The following is a 26,652-nucleotide window of genomic DNA, read 5'->3' on the forward strand; positions in this document are numbered from 1 at the left end:
TACTAGAATTATTAATATAGGTATCCATCTAGGACTGCCCTGGAAGACAATTTTACCTTTTTAAAGTAGTTTTCCTGTTTTCACACTACAAGTGATTGTCTGTCGCTAGGATATTCCATCACTTGTTGATTAGTGAGATCCCAACCAATCCTGGAACGTAGCTTCAGTGCTAGCTAGAGGTTCCTTTTACGCAGCTTGATACTTGCCGGAAAAACGAGCTCCAATCGACGATACAGCACATTGATCGGCGCTTGTTAGCTCTATTCACACGGATCAACGATTGTTAATAGATGGAGACGAATGATAGTTAATACGATTGCTCATTCCCATGCACTTGCATCATGTCAGCAGCACATCCCCTGTTTACACACGGAGATGGGCTGCCGACTAGTGACCATTTTTTTGGCCTCATAATAGATTCAATCAGCTAATGAACATAGGGCAACGATCGGGAACGAGCGCATGAACGCTCGATTGCCGGATTATTGGCCTGTGTAAAGGGACCTTTAGTTTTTCCCTGTGCAGCGGTGCTCCTGGAAACCTGCTGTGCAGGGAAAATGCTGAAGATGTGAAAGGCCCAGAAGGATAAATAATATATTTGTGTCTCAGTGAAATGATACCATTGATGGTTTTAAGGCTTAAAATAACAAAACACAATGCCCATTTAATAATTAATTCAACAAATGCCATTTATATATATTGAGATATTAGTTTGGGAACTAATATTTAATATTTCTGGATGGAGATGTTTAATATGCTAGATAGATTACTAAGTATACATGAAACATACCTGCAATATGAGGTTTTCTGCAGGTGAAGAGTTCTTCAAAGTTTCATTCCCAATCCCAGAATCATCAGCATCTATTAGACTTTCCACAGGAACATTGTGTTGGGGTTTAAGAAAAGCAAATTCCCTCTCACTTGGGTCTAGAGTTACACAAACATCATATGAATATGGCAGAGGTAATGTTCCATTGTTGAATTGTGAAATAAATCTGGGGTCTACCTGTGGATATAGACTTGTACTCATGGATCCAAATGAAGAAGAAGATTTGGACTCTTTATATTTGGAGACAACTGCAATAATCACAGTCAGCATGAAGAGAAAGGAAATCAATGCCAAGGCTATTACCAAGTAGAATTGTAGGTTGGACTGAGATTCTTCTTTGTTAGACTGACTGTTCAGCTCAGGAAGGACCTGATGAAAATGATCAGCAATCACCATGTTTAGAGAGACTGAAGCTGAGCGGGAGGGAATCCCATTGTCTTTTACTAGAATCACAATTAAATGTTTCATGATGTCTCTTTCATGAAATATACATGATGTCCTGATCTCTCCTGTGTGTTGGTCAATGGTGAAGAGTGATGGTTCTGAAGATTGTAGAAAGTAAGACAACCAGGCATTGTGTCCAGAGTCAGCGTCCACTGCCACCACTTTAGATACTAAGGAGCCTTGTTCAGAGGTCCAAGGAACCATCTCAAATGTTGAGCTATCGACCACTGGTGATGGGTACAGAATGACAGGTGAATTATCGTTCTGGTCCACTATACATATTCTCAATGTTGTACTGCTGTTCAGAGATGGAGATCCATTGTCTCTAGCAATGATCTGGATATTAAATTCCCTATGTTTCTCAAAATCAAATGACCTTTGAGCATAGATAACCCCTGTTACTGGATTCATGGAGATGTACGAAGACAGGGGATCTTCTTCATTACCTTTAATCATTATAGCATAAGTAATCTTAGCATTGTCTTCACTGTCCATATCTCTTGCTTGAATACTGAATATTGAAGCTCCTGGTGAATTATTTTCTGTTATAAATGCAGTATAGAGCAATTTCTCGAACACTGGGGCATTGTCATTGACATCTGATACATCAAGCCGAATAACTTTTCTAGAAGTCATTTCAAGAGAACCTTTGTCTGAGGCTTGTATTGTGATGTTGTAGGATGGGATCTTTTCTCTATCTAAACTACTTTTTGTAACAATTTTATAAAAATTACTTGCTGATAAGATTAACTTAAATGGTAAATCTTCTGTTATTATACATTGGACATCACCATTTTCCCCTGAGTCCCGATCATGAACTTTAATCAGAGCCACCACAGTTCCAGGGGCAGAATCCTCCGGAATAAGATCTGATGATGAGGTTATAGATATCTCAGGAGCATTGTCATTCTCATCTATGATTTCTATTAAAACCTTGGCTTTGGCTGCAAGGCCTCCACCATCTTCTGCTTGCACTGAAATTTCATAAAACCTTGACACTTCATAATCTAAATGTCCTTTGGTTTTAATCTCTCCATTATCAGGGTTTATAGTAAAGGACTGTAGAATATCACTTGCTGTGGTTCTGAATGAATATGTGATCTGTGCATTGACACCTTCATCTTCATCACTTGCACTGACTTGCAGAATTGTAGAATTCACCGGTATATTTTCCCTAACACTTACTTTATATACATCCTGTGTAAATACTGGAGAATTATCATTGATATCATTGATGATGATATTAATGATGGCAGTGCCTGTCTGTACAGGATTTCCACCATCAGAAGCTGTTAGAATGAGTTCATGCTTGTTTTGTGTCTCTCGGTCTAGAGGTTTCTCTAGTATAAGCTCTGGAAATACACTGCCATCACTGCTGACCTCTTCAAGAGCAAAATAATGGTTTACACTGAGTCTGTAGCTTATCAGAGAATTAATACCTATGTCTAAATCTTCTGCATTTTGTAAGAGAAATCTTCTTCCTGGGGAGGTAGATTCACTCATTTCTATTCTAACAGTGTCATGGATAAATTTTGGAGAATTGTCATTTATATCCTGAATATCAATCTTAACATTGAAGACATTCAGTGGATTTTCCACCACAACATCAAATGTAAGGACACAATGATCTGCAGCTCTGCACAATGTCTCCCTGTCTATCCTATCAGCAATGTATAGGTTTCCATTATCCAGATTTATACTGAAATATTTCTCAGAGACTCCAGACACAATACGTAATTTTCTTCTGGAGAGCTCCTTAACATTTAATTCAAGATCCTTTCCTAAATCTCCAACAATAGAACCTTTTCTTAATTCTTCATTTATGGAATAATGAATCTGACCAGAGACTGAATGACACAGCCAGGAAAATAAGAAGGGAAATATTACTTGCCATCTGAGTCTTTGCATTGATTGTCCTTCCTGTAGTTGTAATCCAGCCATCCTTCTTCTTACCAGGAATATAATGGTGAAATTCCTTGTTATATTTATAATCCACTTGTTATAGAAGTAATGAAATCCTTCTTTATGAGTCCTATACCCAGCACATCCTATTCTGAAATGCTGTGTGTTTCTTATTGCAGTTGAACACTGTCTGCATCATGGAGGTGATTCTGGAATTGTAGTTTATTTTCCTTATTGGTGAACAGCGGCGCTCTGAGGTGTGTATGGGGAACTGCAGCGTCACTGACAGGCTTAATACTATCATATAATACTTGAAACTTTTAGCAAAATAGTAGTATAAAATATATTATAATATCAAAATATAAAGTAATTTTAATATATTTGAATATAAAGTTGTTTATAGTGAAAACCATTATGCTGAATAATACCCAAGAAGATATTTGTACTGAATAATACTGAACCCTAGTTTATTATTAGAAATTAAAATCGATATACTGTACATCAGTCCCCTAAACTAGGACTGATTGATACCTAGATAAACGGGCTCTGTCACCAGATTACAAGTGCCCTATCTCCTACATAATAAGATCGGCGCTATAATGTAGATAACAACAGTGGTTTTTATTTTGAAAAACGATGATTTTTTTAGCAAGTTATGAACAATTTTACATTTATGCTAATTAGTTCTTAATGAGCAAGTAGGCGTTTTTTTACTTTTTACCAAGTGGGCATTGTAAAGAGAAGTGTATGATGCTGACCAATCAGCATCATACACTTCTCTTCATTCCAGCCCAGCTTGTTTCACTGCACAGTGTGATCTTGCGAGATCACGCTCTGACGGGACTTCCTCCCACAGTTACTTCACTGGAGCGATGGAAGAGTCAACAGACATCGCCTCCAGCTGTGCCAGGACATTTATCTGAATCTGCAGCGGCTGGAGGCGATGCCTGTTCAGTCTTCCATGGCTCCAATGAAGAACCTGTGGGAGGAAGTCCTGTCACAGCGTGCTCTCGCGAGATCACGCTGTGCAGTGAAACAAGCTGGGCATGAATGAAGAGAAGTGTATGACGCTGATTGGTCAGCATCATACACTTCTCTTTACAACGCCCACTTGGTCATTAAGAACTAATTAGCATAAATCTAAAATTGTTCATAACTTACTTAAAAATAATCGTTTTTCTAAACAAAAACCACTGTTGTCATCTACATTAAAGCGCCTATCAGATTAGGTAGGAGATAGGGAACTTATAAACTTGTGACAGAGCCTCTTTAAGTTGTGCTTTGATTATAGACACTACACTATGTAAAGCTTTGAGTTTTATTCACCCAATACACTCTGTTGTAGCTGTGTCTCCTCTAGAAGGACAAGTACTGGAATGTCTGCCTTCAAGTAGACCAATAGTCCAGAAACTGGAGAAGAATGGTTCCACTGAGATAGTGCTGCTTCGACAAAAGTAATAGATGCAGATTTCACTTTAAACTTATTAAAAATATTCCAGTTATTCCGTTTAATTTTGTATATGGGCAGTAACACTTTTGGAACAGACATGAATCAAGTCCAAAAACGACCTGCTAAGAAACATTTACCAGTTACACCACCCAAAAGATTTTTCAAATTTTTTAAGTTAAACAAAGTAGGTAACTGTTATTGAAGGTATATAATACGCTGCAAGAAGGTATCAAGCTTTAAGGTGTCAAGTTTTGAAAAACAAAACATTACTGGGCAGATTTATTATTACTGTCTAAAACTTTAACAGCTTAGGACTAGACAAAGTATGCAGAAGATGAACCAAATTTATCTCAGTGGTGCATGCTGTATGATAAATTTGGCACATTTTGCTAGACATATTAGACAATTTTCTCTTCTTTACGCCCCTTCTTGCTTGGCTTAATTTAAACCAATATTTTGTGTCAAAATTTTGGCACAATTTGGGCATAATTTAAGTTACACCCCCTTTTTGCTAAGTCGCACTCCCCTTTCTAGACACTTTTTAAGACTGTCTAGTGAAGACCAAAAAGTGTCTAAAACACATAATTAATCTGGGACAAGGCATGTACAAATTGAGACAGAATTCTGGCGCCTTTAGCTTAGTAAATCTCCATGTATTTCATGTATCTAAATCTTCCTTTTCCAACAATAATTATGAACTTATGCTTGTTTTACGAGTGTTGGTCCTACATTGAATGGTGCCTAACCCTGTGTTGGGACGCACCTCCCCATTTAGTGTCATAGAGCATACAAATGCTGCCCAATTGAAAGTGATATAGGTTGGCCAAATGGCACTTCCATACAGTTGTCTAAATTAGTAGCAATGCCACACAATGATGAGTAAATACCACCATACAGTTCTCAAATAATACCAACTTACAGTGACAAAGTAACAGCTCCATACATTAAGTATTATTAACAGCGCTTTACAATGAGTAAATAATACTGCTGTAATGCCGGGGTAGGGAGACAGACAGGTGAGCCCTAATCTACCCGCCACTCAGTCCCTGCCTACTTGCAACGGCCCGTCCTAGGCGACGGCGTACAACTGGGCGACGGTCCCTACGCTCACTATGTGCATGACAGACAAGGGTACACAGAAGCTAGGGGAACGGGGAAGTTGCCCACGGCAACACTGTGAGCAACAAGAGTAGTGAAGGAGCCGAGTCAAACCAGGAGTGTACGCGGTACCAAACGCAGAACAGGAGAGTAGTGAACGAGCCGAGTCAAACCAGGAGTGTACGAGGTACCAAACGCAGAGCAGGAGAGTAGTGAACGAGCCGAGTCAAACCAGGAGTGTACGCGGTACCAAACGCAGAGCAGGAGAGTAGTCAGTAAGCCAGGGTCTATATGGAGCAGAGGACAAAAGTACAAGTAGCAGCAGCAGAGCCAGGAAACAGACAGAATCACAGGCAAAGGAGGAGCAGGAAGTGAAGGTATAAATAGACAGAGGGCGGGAGCTAGCTCCGTCTGGCCAGGCTGTGATAGGCTCTCCCACTCCTCAGCCTCCCAGCCTGATTTGTAGAAGGAGGGGTCACTCAATCAGACTTAGGAGCAGGTGCAGACTGACTAACCACGGGCGTCGACACAGAAGCTGTGTCTGGCAGATCCTTTACAACTGCTATACAATTAATATTGGTGGTCACAATCCTTGTATGCCAGCGGATGATGGTACCTTCTTCAGTAAGGATAGCTGATGTAATTTGTGCAACTCCAGAGGTCATACACCCCTATGGTCAGCCCTAGAATTCATCAATACTTCCCTACCTCGATGGTCAACTTTACCAATATTTCTTTTTTTTATGATTACATCTTTACAATGTATTTTTATTTCCAAATCTAATACTAAATCTAATCTCATAGTAACAGTTGTTAGTATAGATGCTTCTTATATTGACTACCTTTCACAAATTCATCTCAGTGTATTCCTATAGACATTCACATATCAGTAGGTTATCATTTTGTGGAGCGCAAACCTAACAATAATCATATGTTTGTTTTTTATTCAATAGTTTTTTTCAATATAGGAATTATATAAAAGTTTGCTTATGTCTTTATTCTAGAAAATAACTAATTCCAACAAAGAAGGTCACAATGCATTTGACCCAAATTGCAACCAAGTTGCTATAGATGAATGTCTCATACTTTAAACAACTGATAGGTACAGTATATCCTTTTCGACATAACGGCTATAGTGTAGTTTAATAACTTAAAGGCTCAGTCAAACCCCTAGCCATAATAGTCTCGCGTTGAACACCCCACTAAAAAAATTGTCTCCCTCTGGGGAGGGGGGGGGGGGGCGGGGGGGCTTGTCTTGTCTGTGCATTACATGGCAACCGGCGTATCTGTGAATAATATGGCACTGCGGAGGTACAGCAAGTTATTGTATCGTTACTTCACAAACCAGACATGGCCGCATACAGAGGCGCAGATGAAGGCTCATGGGCCCTGGTGCAGAAGTTTAGCTTGCCCCCCCAAATCACCACTTACAAATAAACCAAAATAATATTTATTGTTATATAACAATATATTAGAGCAAAAAAAGAGAAACTTGATCCTGCGCGTGGGTTTAAAAGGAAGTAATATTCCAACTTTATTCCAAATATATCCATATACAAAGGGGTGGATGCATCAGACAGCAGGCCTACGTGTTTCAGACAAATCACTTGTCCTAGACCTTCCCTCTGTATAGGTCCCCTAACTCATTAGGAGGAGGACAAAGACTTATCGAAGAAGGCTGACTGGTCAGATGGCACCATGGGTGGGCCTGGTACATCTAAGTAAGCTGGGTGCATCGACCAATCCTTTTCTTCTCCTCAGTTCATTTCACGGCCACCAGCCGCACCACCACACATGCTTTCAGCTACATCGCTGGGTCTCTTTTGCTTGGGGGAAATATTTCCCTAACATAAATAACCCAGTGATATAGCAGCCAGGCAGCACAGCACTACTGCTCTAGAGTGGTGAGGGGGAACCTGTAAGGCCCCTGTGGCTATGGGGCCTGATCACAACTGCAACCGCTGCAACCTCTATAGCTACGCCACTGTCCCCATAAATATGTGAAGTACATTAAAATCTTTCCGATAGACCAAATGTTTGAGAAGACCGCCCCTTATCCAGACCAGATTTTCAGTGACAAATTTTCCATTCCACCATATACTTTGCATACTGCCTATCTTCCCTGAGCAGCCCACCCCCTAGAAGATCAATTTTCAATGCAATTTTGAATGGTCTTCTCAAAGAAATTTCACTCTGTTTGGAAATGGCAACAGTTTATAGTTCTTTAAGAAAAAAAAAAAAGTTAAATGTTTTTGTTATAAAACTAGTGAGATGTAATGTAATAATTCTCAACAAAAGAAAGCTGAGGTTTAGCACCCCAACATTGTATCAAATTAAATTTAAGAAAAAGAAAATTTACAAAAAACATACCTGTGATATAAGATTTTTTAAAGTTTCATTTCCTATCCCAGAATCATCAGCATCTATTAGACTTTCCACAGGAACATTGTGTTGGGGTTTAAGAAAAGCAAATTCCCTCTCACTTGGGTCCAGAGTTACACAAACATCATATGAATATGGCAGAGGTAATGTCCCATTGTTGAATTGTGAAATAAATCTGGGGTCAACCTGTGGATATAGACTTGTACTCATGGATCCAAATGAAGAAGAAGATTTGGACTCTTTATATTTGGAGACAACTGCAATAATCACAGTCAGCATGAAGAGAAAGGAAATCAATGCCAAGGCTATTACCAAGTAGAACTGTAGGTTGGACTGAGATTCTTCTTTGTTAGACTGACTGCTCAGCTCAGGAAGAACCTGATGAAAATGATCAGCAATCACCATGTTTAGAGAGACTGAAGCTGAGCGGGAGGGAATCCCATTGTCTTTCACTAGAATCACAAATCCATGTTTCATGATGTCTCTTTCCTGAAATACACGTGATGTCCTGATCTCTCCGGTGTGCTGGTCAATGGTGAAGAGTGATGGTTCTGAAGATTGTAGAAAGTAAGACAACCAGGCATTGTGTCCAGAGTCAGCGTCCACTGACACCACTTTAGATACTAAAGAGCCTTGTTCAGAGGTCCAAGGAACCATCTCAAATGTTGGACTATCGACCTCTGGTGATGGGTACAGAATGACAGGTGAATTATCATTCTGGTCTACTATACATATTCTCAATGTTGTACTGCTGTTCAAAGATGGAGATCCATTGTCTCTGGCAATGATCTGGATATTAAATTCCCTATGCTTCTCATAATCAAATGACCGTTGAGCGTAGATGACCCCTGTTACTGGATTCATGGAGATATACGTAGACAGGGGATCTACTTCATTACTTATAGATATTATAGAATAAGTAATCTTAGCATTGTCTTCACTGTCCATATCTCTTGCTTGAATACTGAATATTGAAGCTCCTGGTGAATTATTTTCTGGTATAAATGCAGTGTGAACCAATTTCTCAAACACTGGGGCATTGTCATTGACATCTGATACATCAAGCCGAATAACTTTTCTAGAAGTCATTTCAGGAGAACCTTTGTCTGAGGCTTGTATTGTGATGTTGTAGGATGGGATCTTTTCTCTATCTAGACTACTTTTTGTGACAATTTTATAAAAACTACTTGTTGATGATATTAACTCAAATGGTAAATCTCCTTCTATTATACATTGGATCTCACCATATTCTGATGAATCAGGATCATGAACTTTAATCAGAGCCACCACAAATCCAGGGGCAGAATCCTCAGGAATAAGATCTGATGATGATGTTATAGATATTTCAGGAGCATTGTCATTTACATCTAGGATTTCTAATAAAACCTTGACTTTGGCTGCTAAGCCTCCTCCATCTTCTGCTCCCACTGAAATTTCATAAAACCTTGACACTTCATAATCTAAGTGTCCTTTTGTTTTAATTTCTCCATTTCTGGGATTTATAGTAAAAGTCTTTAGAATATTATTTGCTGTGGTACTGAATGAGTATGTGATCTGTGCATTGACACCTTCATCTTCATCACTTGCACTGACCTGCAGTATTGTAGAATTTACCGGTATATTTTCCCTAACACTTACTTTATATACATCCTGTGTAAATACTGGAGAATTGTCATTGAAGTCAGTGATGATGATATTAATGATGGCAGTGCCTGTCTGTACAGGATTTCCACCATCAGAAGCTGTTAGAATGAGTTCATGCTTGTTTTGTGTCTCTCGGTCTAGAGGTTTCTCTAGTATAAGCTCTGGAAATACACTGCCATCACTGCTGACCTTCTCTCCAAGAGCAAAATACTGGTTTACACTGAGTCTGTAGCTTATTAGAGAATTAATACCTATGTCTATATCTTCTGCATTTTGTAAGGGAAATCTTCTTCCTGTGGAGCTTGATTCACCCATTTCTATTCTAACTGTGTTATGGAGAAATGTAGGAGGATTGTCATTTATATCCTGAATATCAATCTTAACATTGAAGACATTTAGTGGATTTTCCATCACAGCATCAAATGTAAGGACACAATCATCTGCAGCTTCACACAATGTCTCCCTGTCTATCCTATCAGCAATGTATAGGTTTCCATTATCCAGATTTATACTGAAATATTTCTCAGACACTCCAGACACAATACGTAATTTTCTTCTGGAGAGCTCCTTAACATTCAATTCAAGATCCTTTGCTAAATATCCAACAATAGAACCTTTTCTTAATTCTTCATTTATGGAATAATGAATCTGACCAGAGACTGAATGACACAGCCAGGAAAATAAGAAGGGAAATATTACTTGCCATCTGAGTCTTTGCATTGATTGTCCTTCCTGTAGTTGTAATCCAGCCATCCTTCTTCTTACCAGAAATATAATTGTGAAATTCTGTATCTCTATAATCCACTTGTTATAACAAAAGGAATTCTTCTTTATGAGTCCTGTACCCAGCACATCCTAGTGTGAAATGCTGTGTATTTGTTGAACACTGTCTGCATCACGGAGGTGATTCTGGAATTGTAGTTTATTTTCCTTATTGGTGAACAGCGGCGCTCTGAGGCGGATATGGAGAACTGCAGCATTACTGTCTTATGTACTAATATATACTACTTTTTGAGTGAACATATAATATAAATATATGAACTAATAAAATATGGTCAAAATAGTTGTGTATATAGAAAAAAATATATATTTAGTTATAAATTTACCTCCAGTAGTTGAAAAAAATTGTAATGAATGATAGCTAAGAAGTTACCTGGACACGGCTGAACCTTTTTTCCTTTTTGTCACATCTATTAAAACTATTTATTCTAAATCTGTAGTACCATAATATTGTCTGATAAGGTGTGGCAGAATCTAGTGTCAAATAATTGTTTTACATTTTAGGTTTTATTACATTGACTTAATTTCCACAAATAATATTTAATTATAAATAACTACAACGTCTTCAGATTTTCAATCTCTTTTAGCAAAGAATGCCTCTAATATTAGGAAGATGTAGCGTACAACACACATGATGCACTGTCCAATATTTAAATTGTAAGATTATATTTTGCTAGTAATTGTTGTTTGAATGAAATTCATCGTTAGTATATCATAACGATCATCAGTTTAAAGATTTGTCTACTTTGGACAATCCCTTTTTGTTACAAGTTCACCCGACAATAAGCTGTTCATAGGTTGTCCTGTTTCTGAAAGTCTCAACGATCAGCTCTAATCTCTAGGGAACTCAGGAGCAAGGGATTCATTTCCCTGCAGTGCCACCACAGGAGAAATGACACATTACAGTTTCTTAATAGGTAACCTAATTAGGTATTTAAAAAAAACCATAAATCTCTATTGTTAAAAGGCAACTATCAGAAATATAATTTAATAGGCTCTTGAGTATACACGAGGAATTTAAAAATAGTTTGTTTCGATGGTTTACTAAATGTTATTATTGTTGAAGTAACAGTCCTAAATATTGTGGATCCCTCTGCTCCTGTGTCCTAATGATATTATTTAATGCTCTGTGTTCTACTGGTTAAATATCATCATCAGGACAATGTGCAAATCCAAATTACTGTCCAAATCAATATCCTTATCCTTACCAGCTTCAATAGAGCAGGTCATGTTTGTATGTGTGTGGACACAAGCTCAGATCACTCTCTGGCATAAATTCAAAAGGCTGAACCAGGAATCCTCACCCAATGCCTTGACTGCAATAGACCACGAGCCCTAAGCCTTGCACTTTAGACTGACAAATACTGTGTCCAAGTTTTTAGTTAGTTTGCTTTCATCATTCACATCTAGTTTACTGTTCTTTTAAAAAAGGAAATAAAAAAAATAGGAAAAAGTCCAATTCTACCATAATCTCGACGCTGAAAGTATTGTATAAAAAAGCAGTTTTCAAAAAGATTTGAAATACCCAAAACACTCAAGACTTACAAAAGATTTAAACCTTCAAAAAGAAACAATACAAGTTGATTTTGTATCTGAACCTTTTCTCACTACTTGAGATAATAGAGAGCTTAAACTTTAGCACAAAAATATTACCTTTATGCACAGTCTTCTAAAACATGTATCCATAAATGTAATTATTGCACAATTACGATGTTTTACTCCAAAATATGATTCCAAAACCTATAGCAGCAGTTATCAGTACACATACCTCCCATGTGCACCATCTTACACAAATTGATTAGGAAATTGGTTTTAAATCATATCTTAGATAAATAGATAGGAAATAGCTTTCATTTAGCACCATACCACATATGCATTTTCTAATTTGACCCTTTTCTCCCTATCTTCAGAGCCTCTCCACATTGTTGGCCCAACCTATGGTTTAGTGAATGCACGCAGTCTTACACTCAGGTTCAGACTGTCCTTCCAAAATACCAGAGGATCCTTTGGTGGGCCTAGGCTCTGATACAATATTGGCCTCAAAGGTCAAGCTGAAGATAACCCCATTTGAAGCTGATTTCTAAGCCAGTCACATATTACTAATGCTTATTTCTTATCAGTTGATTCATCTTTTAGATCTTATTTATAATATGTCCTGAACATCTAATGATAACAAAGCTTAAATGCAATAAAAATAGACATGCACATGTTCTGTACAGATGGAGGGTGGGCCCACTGAACCCCCCCCGTCCATCACTGCTTCCAGCATCTTAAAGTGTACCACCAGTTGTACTCTCCGTCTGAATTAAATCTGGCGTGGCGAGACGCTCCAGCACGCTGGGTGGTACAGTTGCCGTGGCAACCGTACGATGCCTTTAGAGTACTATGTACAGATCCTATCAATTCGAATTAGACCCCTGCACAATACTCCCTGGACATTGTACAGGTGCCATGGCAACTATACCACCCACCCAGGAACGTCTCTCCAAGTCCAATGTCAGCTTGGGCACAATAGTATAACTGATGGTAAACTTTAGGCATCAGGTAGCTAAAAGCCTTCATATAACATGGTTGTAGTGCCATGCAAGCATTTATTAGCCATGGTCCAGAAAAGAATGAGCCGTGTAGCCCATGCAGCTCTTGCATTAATAATTTACATTATACAACAAGCATCACAGGATGTCAACTCCTGCAAAGTAGAAATTTCAAGAAACGTGCACACTATTCTGGATAACTATTGTTAAGAACATACAGTATATAAAGTCACAAGCTACTACCGTAAATTTACTGTTTTCCGCTAAAACACCATTACATCTCTACTTCCATTTTGGACCTCATGTTGCAATGTTATAATTCCCCATAATGAAATATTATGCTTAAGTGGTATTCTGGGATGTAAATGGAACATAGATGTCAATGTGTGATCGGATATGGTCTGACCCCCCTGGTACTGTCCCCAAACAGCAGGAATAAAAGTGTTGCAGTACCCAACTCAGTGCTACTCTCATCCATGTATCTGTATCTGTTACTGCAGCTCACCCTCAACTCAACAATGGATGGCAAGTTCTACCGTAAAGTGTCCAGAATGTTCCACAAAGCATTGCATCCCCTTCCTTCTCCTGAAAACTGTCTGGTTCTGTCGGTCAGTATTATGGGCCAATGATATTTCATGAAAACCCCTTTAAAACTATTACAGCAAGTAGATATAAATGTAAATTCTGACAGATCCATGGCTCATTCAGTATACCAGAGCTTTGCAGATTTGTTAGTTAGGAATGATCATGACAGGGTTAAGATTCTGGAGGGAAACCCGAGAGTTTCAGGCCCTAAAACCACATAGACATCTTAAAAAACGAAATGCAAAAATGTAAACAAAAAGTATAATAGAAAGTTGTATAACTTGTTGATGGTGTGATAGAAATAATAATAATAATAATAAAAATCATAAAAAACTAATATAATGTTATGTGTTATAATTATTGATGTAAATATCCATCTTGGACTTCTATAGAAGACAATTTTATTTGACCTTTTTAAAGACGTTTTCCTGTTACAAGTGATTGTTTGTCGCTAGGATATTCCATCACTTGTTGATTATTGAGATCCCAACCAATCCTGGAAAGGAGCTTCAGTGCTAGCTAAAGGTGCTTTTACACAGCTTGATACTGGCTGGAGGAACAAGTGTAGATCGACGATACAGTACGTCCAACAGCGTTTGTTAGCTCTATTCACAAAGAGCAATGATTGTTAAGATATGGGGACATACGATCGTTAATACGATTGCTCATTCCCATGCATTTGCATCATGTCTGCAGCACATCCCCTGTTTACACAAGGAGATAGGCTGCCGACTAGCGACCATTTTTTTTGCCTTTTAAAAGATTCGATCAACTGATAAACACAGAGCAATGATCGGGAACAAGCATTTGTAAGAACGCTTGTTGCCCGATCATTGGCCTGTGTAATGGGGCCTTTTTCCCCTGTACTGTGGTGCACCTGGAAACCTGCTGTGCAGGGAAAAATCTTAAAGGCTCAGAAGGATAAATTATATATATAGTTCTCAGGGAAATTATGCCATTGATCGATTTTAGACTTAAAATAACAATAAACAATGCAAGTTTCATAACCAATTCTTCAACATATGCCATTTATTTATAAATTGAGATATTAGTTTCGAACTGATATTTAATATTTCTGTATGGACATGTTTAATATGCTAGATGGATTACTACCTCTACATGAATCATACCTGCGATATGAGGTTTTCTGCAGGTGAAGAATTCTTCAAAGTTTCATTTCCAATCCCTGAATCATCAGCATCTATTAGACTTTCCACAGGAACATTGTGTTGGGATTTAATAAAAGCAAATTCCCTCTCACTTGGGTCCAGAGTTACACAAACATCATATGAATATGGCAGAGGTAATGTTCCATTGTTGAATTGTGAAATAAATCTGTGGTCTACCTGTGGATATAGACTTGTACTCATGGATCCAAATGAAGAAGAAGATTTGGACTCTTTATATTTGGAGACAACTGCAATAATCACAGTCAGCATGAAGAGAAAGGAAATCAATGCCAAGGCTATTACCAAGTAGAATTGTAGGTTGGACTGAGATTCTTCTTTGTTAGGCTGACTGCTCAGCTCAGGAAGAACCTGATGAAAATGATCAGCAATCACCATGTTTAGGGAGACTGAAGCTGAGCGGGAGGGGATCCCATTGTCTTTTACTAGAATCACAATTCCATGTTTCATTATGTCTCTTTCTTGAAATATACGTGAAGTCCTGATCTCTCCTGTGTGCTGGTCAATGGTGAAGAGTGATGGTTCCGAAGATTGTAAAAAGTAAGACAACCAGGCATTGTGTCCAGAGTCAGCGTCCACTGCCACCACTTTAGATACTAAAGAGCCTTGTTCAGAGGTCCAAGGAACCATCTCAAATGTTGGACTATCGACCTCTGGTGATGGATACAGAATGACAGGTGAATTATCATTCTGGTCTACTATACATATTCTCAATGTTGTACTGCTGTTCAGAGATGGAGATCCATTGTCTCTGGCAATGATCTGGATATTAAATTCCTTATGCTTCTCATAATCAAATGACCGCTGAGCATAGATGACCCCAGTTACTGGATTCATGGAGATGTAGGAAGACAGGGGATCTTCTTCATTACTTCTAGTCATTATAGAATATATTATCTTAGCATTGTCTTCATTGTCCATATCTCTTGCTTGAATACTGAATATTGAAGCTCCTGGTGAATTATTTTCTGGTATAAATGCAGTGTGAACCAATTTCTCAAACACTGGGGCATTGTCATTGACATCTGATACATCAAGCCGAATAACTTTTCTAGAAGTCATTTCAGGAGAACCTTTGTCTGAGGCTTGTATTGTGATGTTGTAGGATGGGATCTTTTCTCTATCTAGACTACTTTTTGTAACAATTTTATAAAAATTACTCGCTGATGATATTAACTCAAATGGAACATCACCTGTTATTATACATTGAACTTCACCATTTTCCCCTGAGTCCCGATCATGAACTTTAATGAGAGCCACCACAGTTCCAGGGGCAGAATCCTCAGGAATAAGATCTGATGATGAGGTTATAGATATCTCAGGAGCATTGTCATTTATGTCTATGATTTCTATTATAACCTTGGCTTTGGCTGCTAAGCTTCCTCCATCTTCTGCTTGCACTGAAATTTCATAAAACCTTGATACTTCATAATCTAAATGTCCTTTTATTTTAATTTCTCCATTTCTGGGATTCATAGTAAAAGTCCGTAGAATATTATTTGCTGTGGTTTTAATAGAGTAAGTAATCTGTGCATTGACACCTTCATCTTCATCTCTTGCACTGACCTGCAGGATTGTAGAATTCACCGGTATATTTTCCCTAACACTTACTTTATATACATCCTGTGTAAATATTGGAGAATTATCATTGAAGTCAGTGATGATGATATTAATGATGGCAGTGCCTGTCTGTACAGGATTTCCCCCATCAGAAGCTGTTAGAATGAGTTCATGCTTGTTTTGTGTCTCTCGGTCTAGAGGTTTCTCTAGTATAAGCTCTGGAAATACACTGCCATCACTGCTGACCTTCTCTCCAAGAGCAAAATACTGGTTTACACTGAGTCTGTAGCGTATCAGAGAATTATTACCTATGTCCAAATCTTCTGCATTTTGTAAGAGAAATCTTCTTCCTTGGGAGGTGAATTCACTCATTTCCATTCTAATTGTGTCAAGAATAAATGTAGGAGGATTGTCATTTATATCCTGAATATCAATCTTAACATTGAAGACATTTAGTGGATTTTCCATAACAGCATCAAATGTAAGAACACAATCATCTGCAGCTTCACACAATGTCTCCCTGTCTATCCTATCAGCAATGCATAGATTTCCATTATCCAGATTTATACTGAAATATTTCTCAGAGACTCCTGACACAATACGTAATTTTCTTCTGGAGAGCTCCTTAACATTTAATTCAAGATCCTTTGCTAAATTTCCAACAATATATCCTTTTCTTAATTCTTCATTAATGGAATAATGAATCTGACCAGAGACTGAATGACACAGCCAGGAAAATAAGAAGGGAAATATTACTTGCCATCTGAGTCCTTGCATTGATTGTCCTTCTTGTGGTTGTAATCCAGCCATCCTTCTTCTTACCAGAAATGTAATTGTGAAATTCCTTTGTTATATTTTTAATCCAGATAAAGTAAAAACAAATGATTTCTCTTCTTTATGAGTCCTACACCCGGCACATCCTCATCTGAAATGCTGTGTATTTCTTCTTGCAGTTGAACACTGTCTGCATCATGGAGGTGATTCTGGATTTGCAGAATATTTTCCTTATTGGTGAACAGCGGCGCTCTGAGGTGTATATGGGGAACTACAGCATCAGTGATTTAGGTTTATTCCCAATAGATACTTACATTTTTATGCAAAAATAATGTAATAAAAGAATATTTATTATGGAGGCTTTTATAGTAGACATTCCTGATATTTTAATTTGTAAATACTTTTGTAAAAGTAATGTATTTTAGTGTGAGATATTTTGAAAATAGTGGTAAAAAAATGGTCAAGAAACTTTTAATTTATAAAGGAAAATCTGATCCGCTGTATAAGCCGGAATAAAACTGACACTAGCAGTTGCTTAGCTCTGTTATTATGACACACACCTTAGGAGATGACTGTTGGTCTGGACTCAACCTTATGTGATTCTTTCTATAAAAGATTGATCTTTAGAACTGAAATATTCGACCAGGCATATAGTAGTTCACCGGCGTTTATGAAACTGAATAAACTGAAACTGCTTTACATTAAAAAGAAAAGTCACAGATAAATCGAATTATCAAGGTAAACCTATAAATCTATAAAAAAATATTATGACATTAAAACACAATAAATCAAGGAGGTTTCATCAGATATATCTACACATTTAATATTCCTTGCTTATAATCAATGGTAGCTTCACTATACAACATTCTGCTTACCTTTGAGGTAACAGCCAACCTACATTTATCATTAAAAACAATTTCCATTGTCCAGTTAAACTGTATTGGAGAAATATTTTGATTGGACTAAATCATTGGTTGGATGAATTGCATGAGGCATATTTCCACTATAATTGATTCATCTTGTAATTTTATAAAGTAGTTATATGCATATTTACTACTAGTTAAACTTTATCCAAAAGTTATACCTGTTGCTGACCATTTTGCAAAAATGGATCTGAGTTTACTGGTTACCCAGTCACCCAGCTGCATACAAGTAGACACAAACTCTTCCCTGCTTTCTCCTCCCTATTCCCTCTTCCCATGTCTGCACATCGTGTGTGTGTGTGAGGTCCGAAAGACTGCCAGCTACCTGGTGCCCCTGTATGACTTAGACAAAAGCACCTAAATATGTATAAGAAAAACGATTATATTAAAATGCAACATACAGACATATGGTCCTCATTTTTCAAATTGTCTGACAGAAAATGTGGCCTTGTTGCCAATAGCAACCAATAAAAATGTAGATTTAATATTTCAAGAGCAGTTTTGGAAATGAAAGCTACACTGTTATTGGTTGCTATGGGCCACAAGGCTAGGTTTTATGTAAGGCCCTATTTACATCTGTGTTTGGCATTCTGTTGTTGTGCTTTGTCAGAGGAGCAAAACAATGAAAGTGCCAGATGCGTTGAACAACGGAGACGACTGGCATCCGACAGAACACATTGGTTTCCGTCAGTGGTGTCCATGAATTTACCGCATACAATAGCGCAACGTGCTGTGCTATTGTTTCAGGTCATCTTTACTGGATCTGTGACGGATGCCCCTAACAGGGTCTCCAAAGCAGATGTCAACAGAGCCTTAGACAGTTTTGATAAATCAGGCCCAGTAATATCAAAATAGTGCACGATGTTGCATATCCCTATAAGAACTTTATAACAAATATTTGGAAATTTGGAACAGTTTTTTGATAGCATAACGTTATCTGATAAAATGCTCTTTCTGTATAATGTAGTTATACTAAGGATCTCTGATCAAAGATGAGAACATAATTTTACCTCTGTGGAAAGTACTACGCACACCGATGAGGATATTTTGCAAGTAAAATCTTTTATTTTATCATAAAAAAGATTTTACTTATCATCGGTGTAGTACTTTCTACAGTCTACAGAGGGTTTGTCCCCTATTTATGCACCCACATACTAGATCACCCGGTGCTATCTAAACTTACTTTACATAATGTTACCTCAACACAATTTATCTTACATTACAGAAGATAAACCAATGGCCTTAATCCGCTTTTTTGCAATCTGATAACAATAATAAACCTTCCCCCTGCTGCTGTGCATTCATCCCTGAGATCCCCCTACTTTTTCTGATGCCCCCCTTTCCTTGGATGTCACTGACCTGAATTGGTGACCCATGCAGTCTATACATTGTACATAATAGACAATATCCCTGGTCACCTGTAGAGGCAGTTGGATTCTTTGATATACAAACTTTTGGGTAGACCATAACAGATCTATCATATTGTCATTGTGTGATGCAGTTGACATTTCTAATATTTCCAAAGCTGACTTTCAAGTGGATCATGACCAAGCTTGACCATTGTCATGGCCAGTTCAGGCTTCAGCTGAGGCCTAGTAGAAGACAGCAAGGAATATCCAGAATGACCCCATTTAGGTAAATACAAATTTGGGCTCCATCTGTCTGACCCTCCAAACAGAAACAGTAAGTTACAAAATAAAGACTATAGCAAAATAAAATGCAAATAGGATAATAAATAAATAAAACAATTAGTAATATCATATAATATATTATCTACAACAGTAGACACATAAAAAGGATGCCCTGTGAAAAAGTCTCTAGCCTTCCTCAGAATGAGGGCTGTTTTCCTGCTTTATAGTACACTATAGAGCTAATTAAATACAGAATTTTCTACAAACGATCATTTAGACCATGTATAAAATGTCCTTTACACCTCAGAGCTGCTGATTGGCTGAGGTGAATCATGTGGCCAGCAACACTGACAAAGTTCATGTGACCACAAAATTACGTAAAAGTGATTTCTTTACAGGCTCCTTGTTAGACACTTTAGGTACCTGTACCCACTAGAATAACTATTAGGATTACATTTAAAAAAATATTTTTGAATATGTCTGTCATAGTAACTAGCAAAGGTGTAATTTGGAACTCTAGGGCCCCAGTGCAAAACCTGTAAATGGGCCCCCAAATTATGACAATTCAGTGACAGTGCTGGTGTCCAGATATGGGGCAGAGGGGCAATAGGGCCCCCTCAGGCACAATGGCCCAGTTACAACCGCAACCTCTGCAACCCTATTGTTATGCCCTGGTAACAAGTTCTCTTTATGGGTTTTCTAATGTCAAGCCACTGATTTATTCTTCTACCACACAGGAGAACTTTTGACAACTGTTAGAGAGATAAAACCCCAAAGTACCAACAACCACAAGGAAGAACATTTGTAAAGTGAAATGATTGTTAAGTGAGGCATTACAAAGTGAGACATTATTGTACAGATGTAGCAATCTTTTACTTGACACTTTATGCGTTAAACACTCTGGCAGGAAACTTTAACTTCAGTTGTTCAATAGCTTTTCAATGGCTTTTGTTGTGTTAAGTGATGTGTTATCAAGCAACAGCAAGTTATCAGGGTTAAGTTAAAGTTTGCTCATCTGTATAAAGAACTTTTCCTATGCTTATTATGGGCCTTCCAGATACCAGGCACTGTGCAGCCAAACTATTCATAAGAATATAACCTACAAAAGAAGTCACACATAACATAAATTAATTATTATTGGAATGCAACATGATAAAAATACATTATAAAAGTTGAAAAAGTGCAACAATGCAGAAGCCTTGCAGTCTATAAAATATATATTGCAACAATATAACTGTAGTAGGGAAAGGAAACACAATGCAAACAAAAGTATTACAATGTTATTCCACATAATAACCTACAAACAGGACAAGGATAAATATACAGCAAGGGGTTAATCCCAAATTAATCCAAGACCACTATCATGGATAAATGTAAAACAATAAGCGATACAGACCAAGATGGCGACCACTATTCCAAATAATTTTATACAAATTAACTAGCAATATTCATATATAATTTTCATATAAAATGTAGTAATTACTTTTAAAGTCAATAAAAGTCCATAAAAGCTCATGAAGTTCTCCTCGTCCTATTCAGTCATTTTTATAGTTTATTTAAAATAGCTTCCTTAGTTTTATGTCACTTTCTAATTCATTCTGACGTCTAAAACTTGTATAATGTACAGAAGATTATTTAACGCCCTATATCATGTGACCTCTGTCTAAGGAAAGATTGGGGTCCTCAAGATTTTTTTAAAATTTAAGATAGGTCTATAGAACCGATGCCATGAAAAGAAGTCTTGCCATGGTAGTAATGGAACCATAATGTAACTATATCAATAATATATTTAATTAACAGATTTAGCGCATTAGTTATAGTTCACAATGGGACTACAAACCACTATCACAAACTGGTGCCAAGAACATATAAGACATACAAAGTACAGAAAGATTTTAATATAACAAAATTATTTAAGTTTAAAATAAAAAAGTTTTTGTATTAATTCATCAATGCCATTTAAACTAAAGTATCACAGCACATCTACCTCCATATTAAAGTGTAACTAAACGTTTAACAAACTTCTGACATGTCATAGTGACATGTCAGAAGTTTTGATTGGTGGGGGTCCGAGCGCTGAGACCCCACCAATCGCTAGAAAGAAGCAGCTGAAGTGCTCGTGTGAGCGCTCAGCCGCTTCGTGTCTGTTCGGCTTTTTCCGGAAATGAATGTATCGGAGTGTGGACTCAATAGAATGTTTATGAGTCCGTACGCCAATACATTTATTTCCGAAAAAAGCCAAACATACATGAGTCTCAGTGCTCGGACCCCCACCAATCAAAACTTCTGACATGGCACTATGACAAGTCAGAAGTTTGTTAAACGTTTAGTTACACTTTAAAGTTGATTAAATATTTATTCATATCTTTCATTTTTAAAATTATATAATGCTATACTCCAAAATAACAAACCTTAGAAAAAGTTCCACATTATGTATATTTATAGATAGATGTAAATACATACCTGTGTTTCTACAGCTGGACAGTTCTTTACAAAACTTTCATTTCCAATCCCTGAGTCATCAGCATCTATTAGACTTTCCACAGGAACATTGTGTTGGGGTTTAAGAAAAGCAAATTCCCTCTCACTTGGGTCCAGAGTTACACAAACATCATATGAATATGGCAGAGGTAATGTCCCATTGTTGAATTGTGAAATAAATCTGGGGTCTACCTGTGGATATAGACTTGTACTCATGGATCCAAATGAAGAAGAAGATTTGGACTCTTTATATTTGGAGACAACTGCAATAATCACAGTCAGCATGAAGAGAAAGGAAATCAATGCCAAGGCTATTACCAAGTAGAATTGTAGGTTGGACTGAGATTCTTCTTTGTTAGACTGACTGCTCAGCTCAGGAAGAACCTGATGAAAATGATCAGCAATCACCATGTTTAGGGAGACTGAAGCTGAGCGGGAGGGAATCCCATTGTCTTTTACTAGAACCACAATTCCATGTTTCATGATGTCTCTTTCTTGAAATACACGTGATGTCCTGATCTCTCCTGTCTGCTGATCAATGGTGAAGAGTGATGATTCTGAAGATTGTAGAAAGTAAGACAACCAGGCATTGTGTCCAGAGTCAGCGTCCACTGCCACCACTTTAGATACTAAAGAACCTTGTTCAGAGGTCCAAGGAACCATCTCAAATGTTGGGCTATCGACCTCTGGTGATGGGTACAGAATGACAGGTGAATTATCATTCTGGTCTACTATACATATTCTCAATGTTGTACTGCTGTTCAGAGATGGAGATCCATTGTCTCTGGCAATGATCTGGATATTAAATTCCCTATGCTTCTCATAATCAAATGATCGCTGAGCGTAGATGACCCCAGTTACTGGATTCATGGAGATGTAGGAAGACAGGGGATCTTCTTCATTACTTTTAGTAGTTATAGAATAAGTAATCTTAGCATTGTCTTCGCTGTCCATATCTCTTGCTTGAATACTGAATATTGAAGCTCCTGGTGAATTATTTTCTGGTATAAATGCAGTGTGAACCAATTTTTCAAACACTGGGGCATTGTCATTGACATCTGATACATCAAGCCGAATAACTTTTCTAGAAGTCATTTCAGGAGAACCTTTGTCTGAGGCTTGTATTGTGATGTTGTAGGATGGGATCTTTTCTCTATCTAGACTACTTTTTGTAACAATTTTATGAAAATTACTCGCTGATAATATTAACTCAAATGGTAAATCTCCTGTTATTATACATTGGACCTCACCGTTTTCTGCTGAGTCAGGATCATGAACTTTAATCAGAGCCACCACAGTACCAGGGTCAGAATCCTCAGGAATAAGATCTGATGATGAGGTTATAGATATCTCAGGAGCATTGTCATTTATATCTATGATTTCTATTAAAACCTTGGCTTTGGCTGCTAAGCTTCCTCCATCTTCTGCTTGCACTGAAATTTCATAAAACCTTGATACTTCATAATCTAAGTGACCTTTTGTTTTAATCTCTCCATTTTTAGGATTAATATTAAAAGTCTGTAAAATATCATTTGCTGTGGTTTTAATAGAGTAAGTGATCTGTGCATGGACACCCTCATCTTCATCACTTGCACTGACCTGCAGAATTGTAGAATTCACCGGTATATTTTCCCTAACACTTACTTTATATACATCCTGTGTAAATACTGGAGAATTATCATTGAAGTCAGTGATGATGATATTAATGATGGCAGTGCCTGTCTGTACAGGATTTCCACCATCAGAAGCTGTTAGAATGAGTTCATGCTTGTTTTGTGTCTCTCGGTCTAGAGGTTTCTCTAGTATAAGCTCTGGAAATACACTGCCATCACTGCTGACCTTCTCTCCAAGAGCAAAATACTGGTTTACACTGAGTCTGTAGCTTATTAGAGAATTTATACCTATGTCCAAATCTTCTGCATTTTGTAAGAGAAATCTTCTTCCTGGGGAGGTTAATTCACTCATTTCCATTCTAATTGCGTCAAGAATAAATTTAGGAGGATTATCATTTATATCCTTAATATCAATCTTAACATTGAAGACATTTAGTGGATTTTCCATCACAGCATCAAATGTAAGGACACAATCATCTGCAGCTCTGCACAATGTCTCCCTGTCTATCCTATCAGCAATGTATAGGTTTCCATTATCCAGATTTATACTAAAATATTTCTCAGAGACTCCAGACACAATACGTAATTTTCTTCTGGAGAGCTCCTTAACATTTAATTCAAGATCCTTTCCTAAATCTCCAACAATAGAACCTTTTCTTAATTCTTCATTAATGGAATAATGAATCTGACCAGAGACTGAATGACACAGCCAGGAAAATAAGAAGGGAAATATTACTTGCCATCTGAGTCCTTGCATTGATTGTCCTTCCTGCAGTTGTAATCCAGCCATCCTTCTTCTCTTAAAAATATATTTGTTAAATGTGTTGTTATATTTATAATCCAGATTAAAAACCTAATGAGTCCTGTCCCCAGCAAATCCTAGTGTGAAATGCTGTGTATTTCTTCTTGCAGTTGAACACTGTCTGCATCATGGAGGTGATTCTGGATTTGCAGAATATTTTCCTTATTGGTGAACAGCGGCGCTCTGAGGCGTATATGGGGAACTACAGCATCAGTGTCTTAGGTTTACTGCTAACAGATATCACTTAAAATATAGTGTACAGAAGCTTAAAATAATGTATAAGTATTATGGAAAGGCTTTTATATTAGAAGGTTTTCTGTTTTTTAAAAGTATATAATTCTGCAAGTCCAATATACTTATTAATAAATTTACATACAGAGTACAGAATATGGTTTATAAATAAAATATAAAAAACAAAAATGTAAAGTCAAAACGTATATAATGCTATTACAAAAGTTACTCTAAATATAGAACTAACACTAGCAGTTGGGTAAAACTATTATTGTAACACACCTAATATGACTATGGTCTCGATTATGTAGCTAAGGTATCAAGTATAGTTCACTGGTGCTTCTGAAAATGAATATACTGCTACTGCTTTATATTAAAAATATAATAAATCGCAGGTAAATTTAATTGCAAGGTAAACACTATAGGTAAAATGGTAAAATGATCTATTAAAACCATAATCATATTATATTAAAAGATGTTTAATCACAGAATGATCCTAAAGTATATCTTAATATACCTCATGTATTATTTAGAAGCAAAGAGTAGGTATTTTGGATACTCAGGTAACACTACTAAAAACCCCATCTCTTATGCCTAAAGGAAATCTAGTGATGTCATAGTGACATCACCAGGGTTTCATGGAATCAAGGATTGTTTACATTTAAGGTAACATTTAACAAATACCAATCATTAGCAACTATTTCGGATTGTCTAATTGGACAGTCATCGGTTGGACTATAGGGATTTTTAATTTGGATGATGCATAGTTCTACTCAAATTACTTTATTTTGTAAATTTATAAAGTGGTTACATGTATATTATTTATAAGTTTTACTCATTTACCCAATTAAATTTTTCCACATCACGTCATTAAGTTAGAGAAATGGATCTGACTTTACTAGTTAACCAGTCTTTAAACTGCATACAAGATAAACCCAGGCTCTTACCTGCTCTCTTCTCCCTATGTCCTTTCCCTATGTCTATATATCTTATGTCTGTGTATCTCAATATGGTGTATATATAAAATATGTCTATATCATATATACAGTATATATATATAAAACTTTGAAAGAAAATGGATAGACTGTTGTCAATAGCAACAAATCACAGCATAACAACCTTTCTGACATTATCTATCTTATGAAAATTTTAGAGTTATAATCCTTTATAAGGATCTGTCAAAAAATTAGAACATAATGTTACTGTATATACAAGTACAACACAACACAGTCTACATTAAAGGTGTTGTACAGGATGGGAAAAAAATGACTCTTCCTTCCAAAAACAGCGCCACCCATTTTCACAGGTTGTGTGTGGTATTCACGCCTCAGATCCCCCTTACTGCATGTTCTGCTGTTTCCTTCTCCTTAGTTGTTAATGACTCCCTGTATTGGTGACCAAGCTGTCTTTACACTTAATGGAAACAATAAACTTGGTCACAAGGACAGGCAGTTGAAATATTTCTTATACAAATCCCTAGGTGTCTCATGGCAGGATCGTTCAGATATCATATTGTTGGAGTATTTCCCTTGACATGAAAGAGATACTCTCCTGCCATAGCCTTTGAGGAGGGTGCACAGCAAATACTCTATTTGCAGGCTATGGACTTCAATGTATCCTTGTTAATAGTTGCCCCGTTTAGTACATGTGTATCGAATTCACTGTATATGTGTTGTCTTCCTCCCTTTTGACTTTCAGTTTGTCAGGATGGCATGTCATGATGCCCTGTGGCACTGTCATGACAAAGTTCTGTAACTGGACACAGGGAATGTGCATGTGTGTACATAGATGTTAAGTTATGT

General features: G+C 37.2%; 1 protein-coding gene across 27 annotated transcripts in view; it reads right to left on the reverse strand.

The window, feature by feature from the left end:
- LOC142748889 (protocadherin gamma-C5-like) overlaps window positions 1-26,652 on the reverse strand; it is a 352,928-nt gene that overhangs the window by 55,704 nt on the left and 270,572 nt on the right. Inside the window, exon 1 of one of the 27 annotated variants that reach the window (XM_075856248.1) lies at window positions 22,187-24,699. The exons of 23 other annotated variants lie outside the window; for them this stretch is intronic. In XM_075856248.1, the coding sequence (XP_075712363.1) occupies window positions 22,187-24,607 (2,421 nt within the window). In that variant the 5' untranslated portion in view covers window positions 24,608-24,699. Of the gene's footprint in view, window positions 1-790; window positions 3,311-8,093; window positions 10,615-14,778; window positions 17,347-22,186; window positions 24,700-26,652 lie in introns of those variants that run through there. 3 more of the 27 variants (XM_075856233.1, XM_075856251.1, XM_075856244.1) reach the window with 3 other exon arrangements.

The sequence above is a fragment of the Rhinoderma darwinii genome, chromosome 3, assembly GCF_050947455.1.
Source record: "Rhinoderma darwinii isolate aRhiDar2 chromosome 3, aRhiDar2.hap1, whole genome shotgun sequence".
In the NCBI taxonomy this organism is placed as follows: Eukaryota; Metazoa; Chordata; class Amphibia; order Anura; family Rhinodermatidae; genus Rhinoderma; species Rhinoderma darwinii.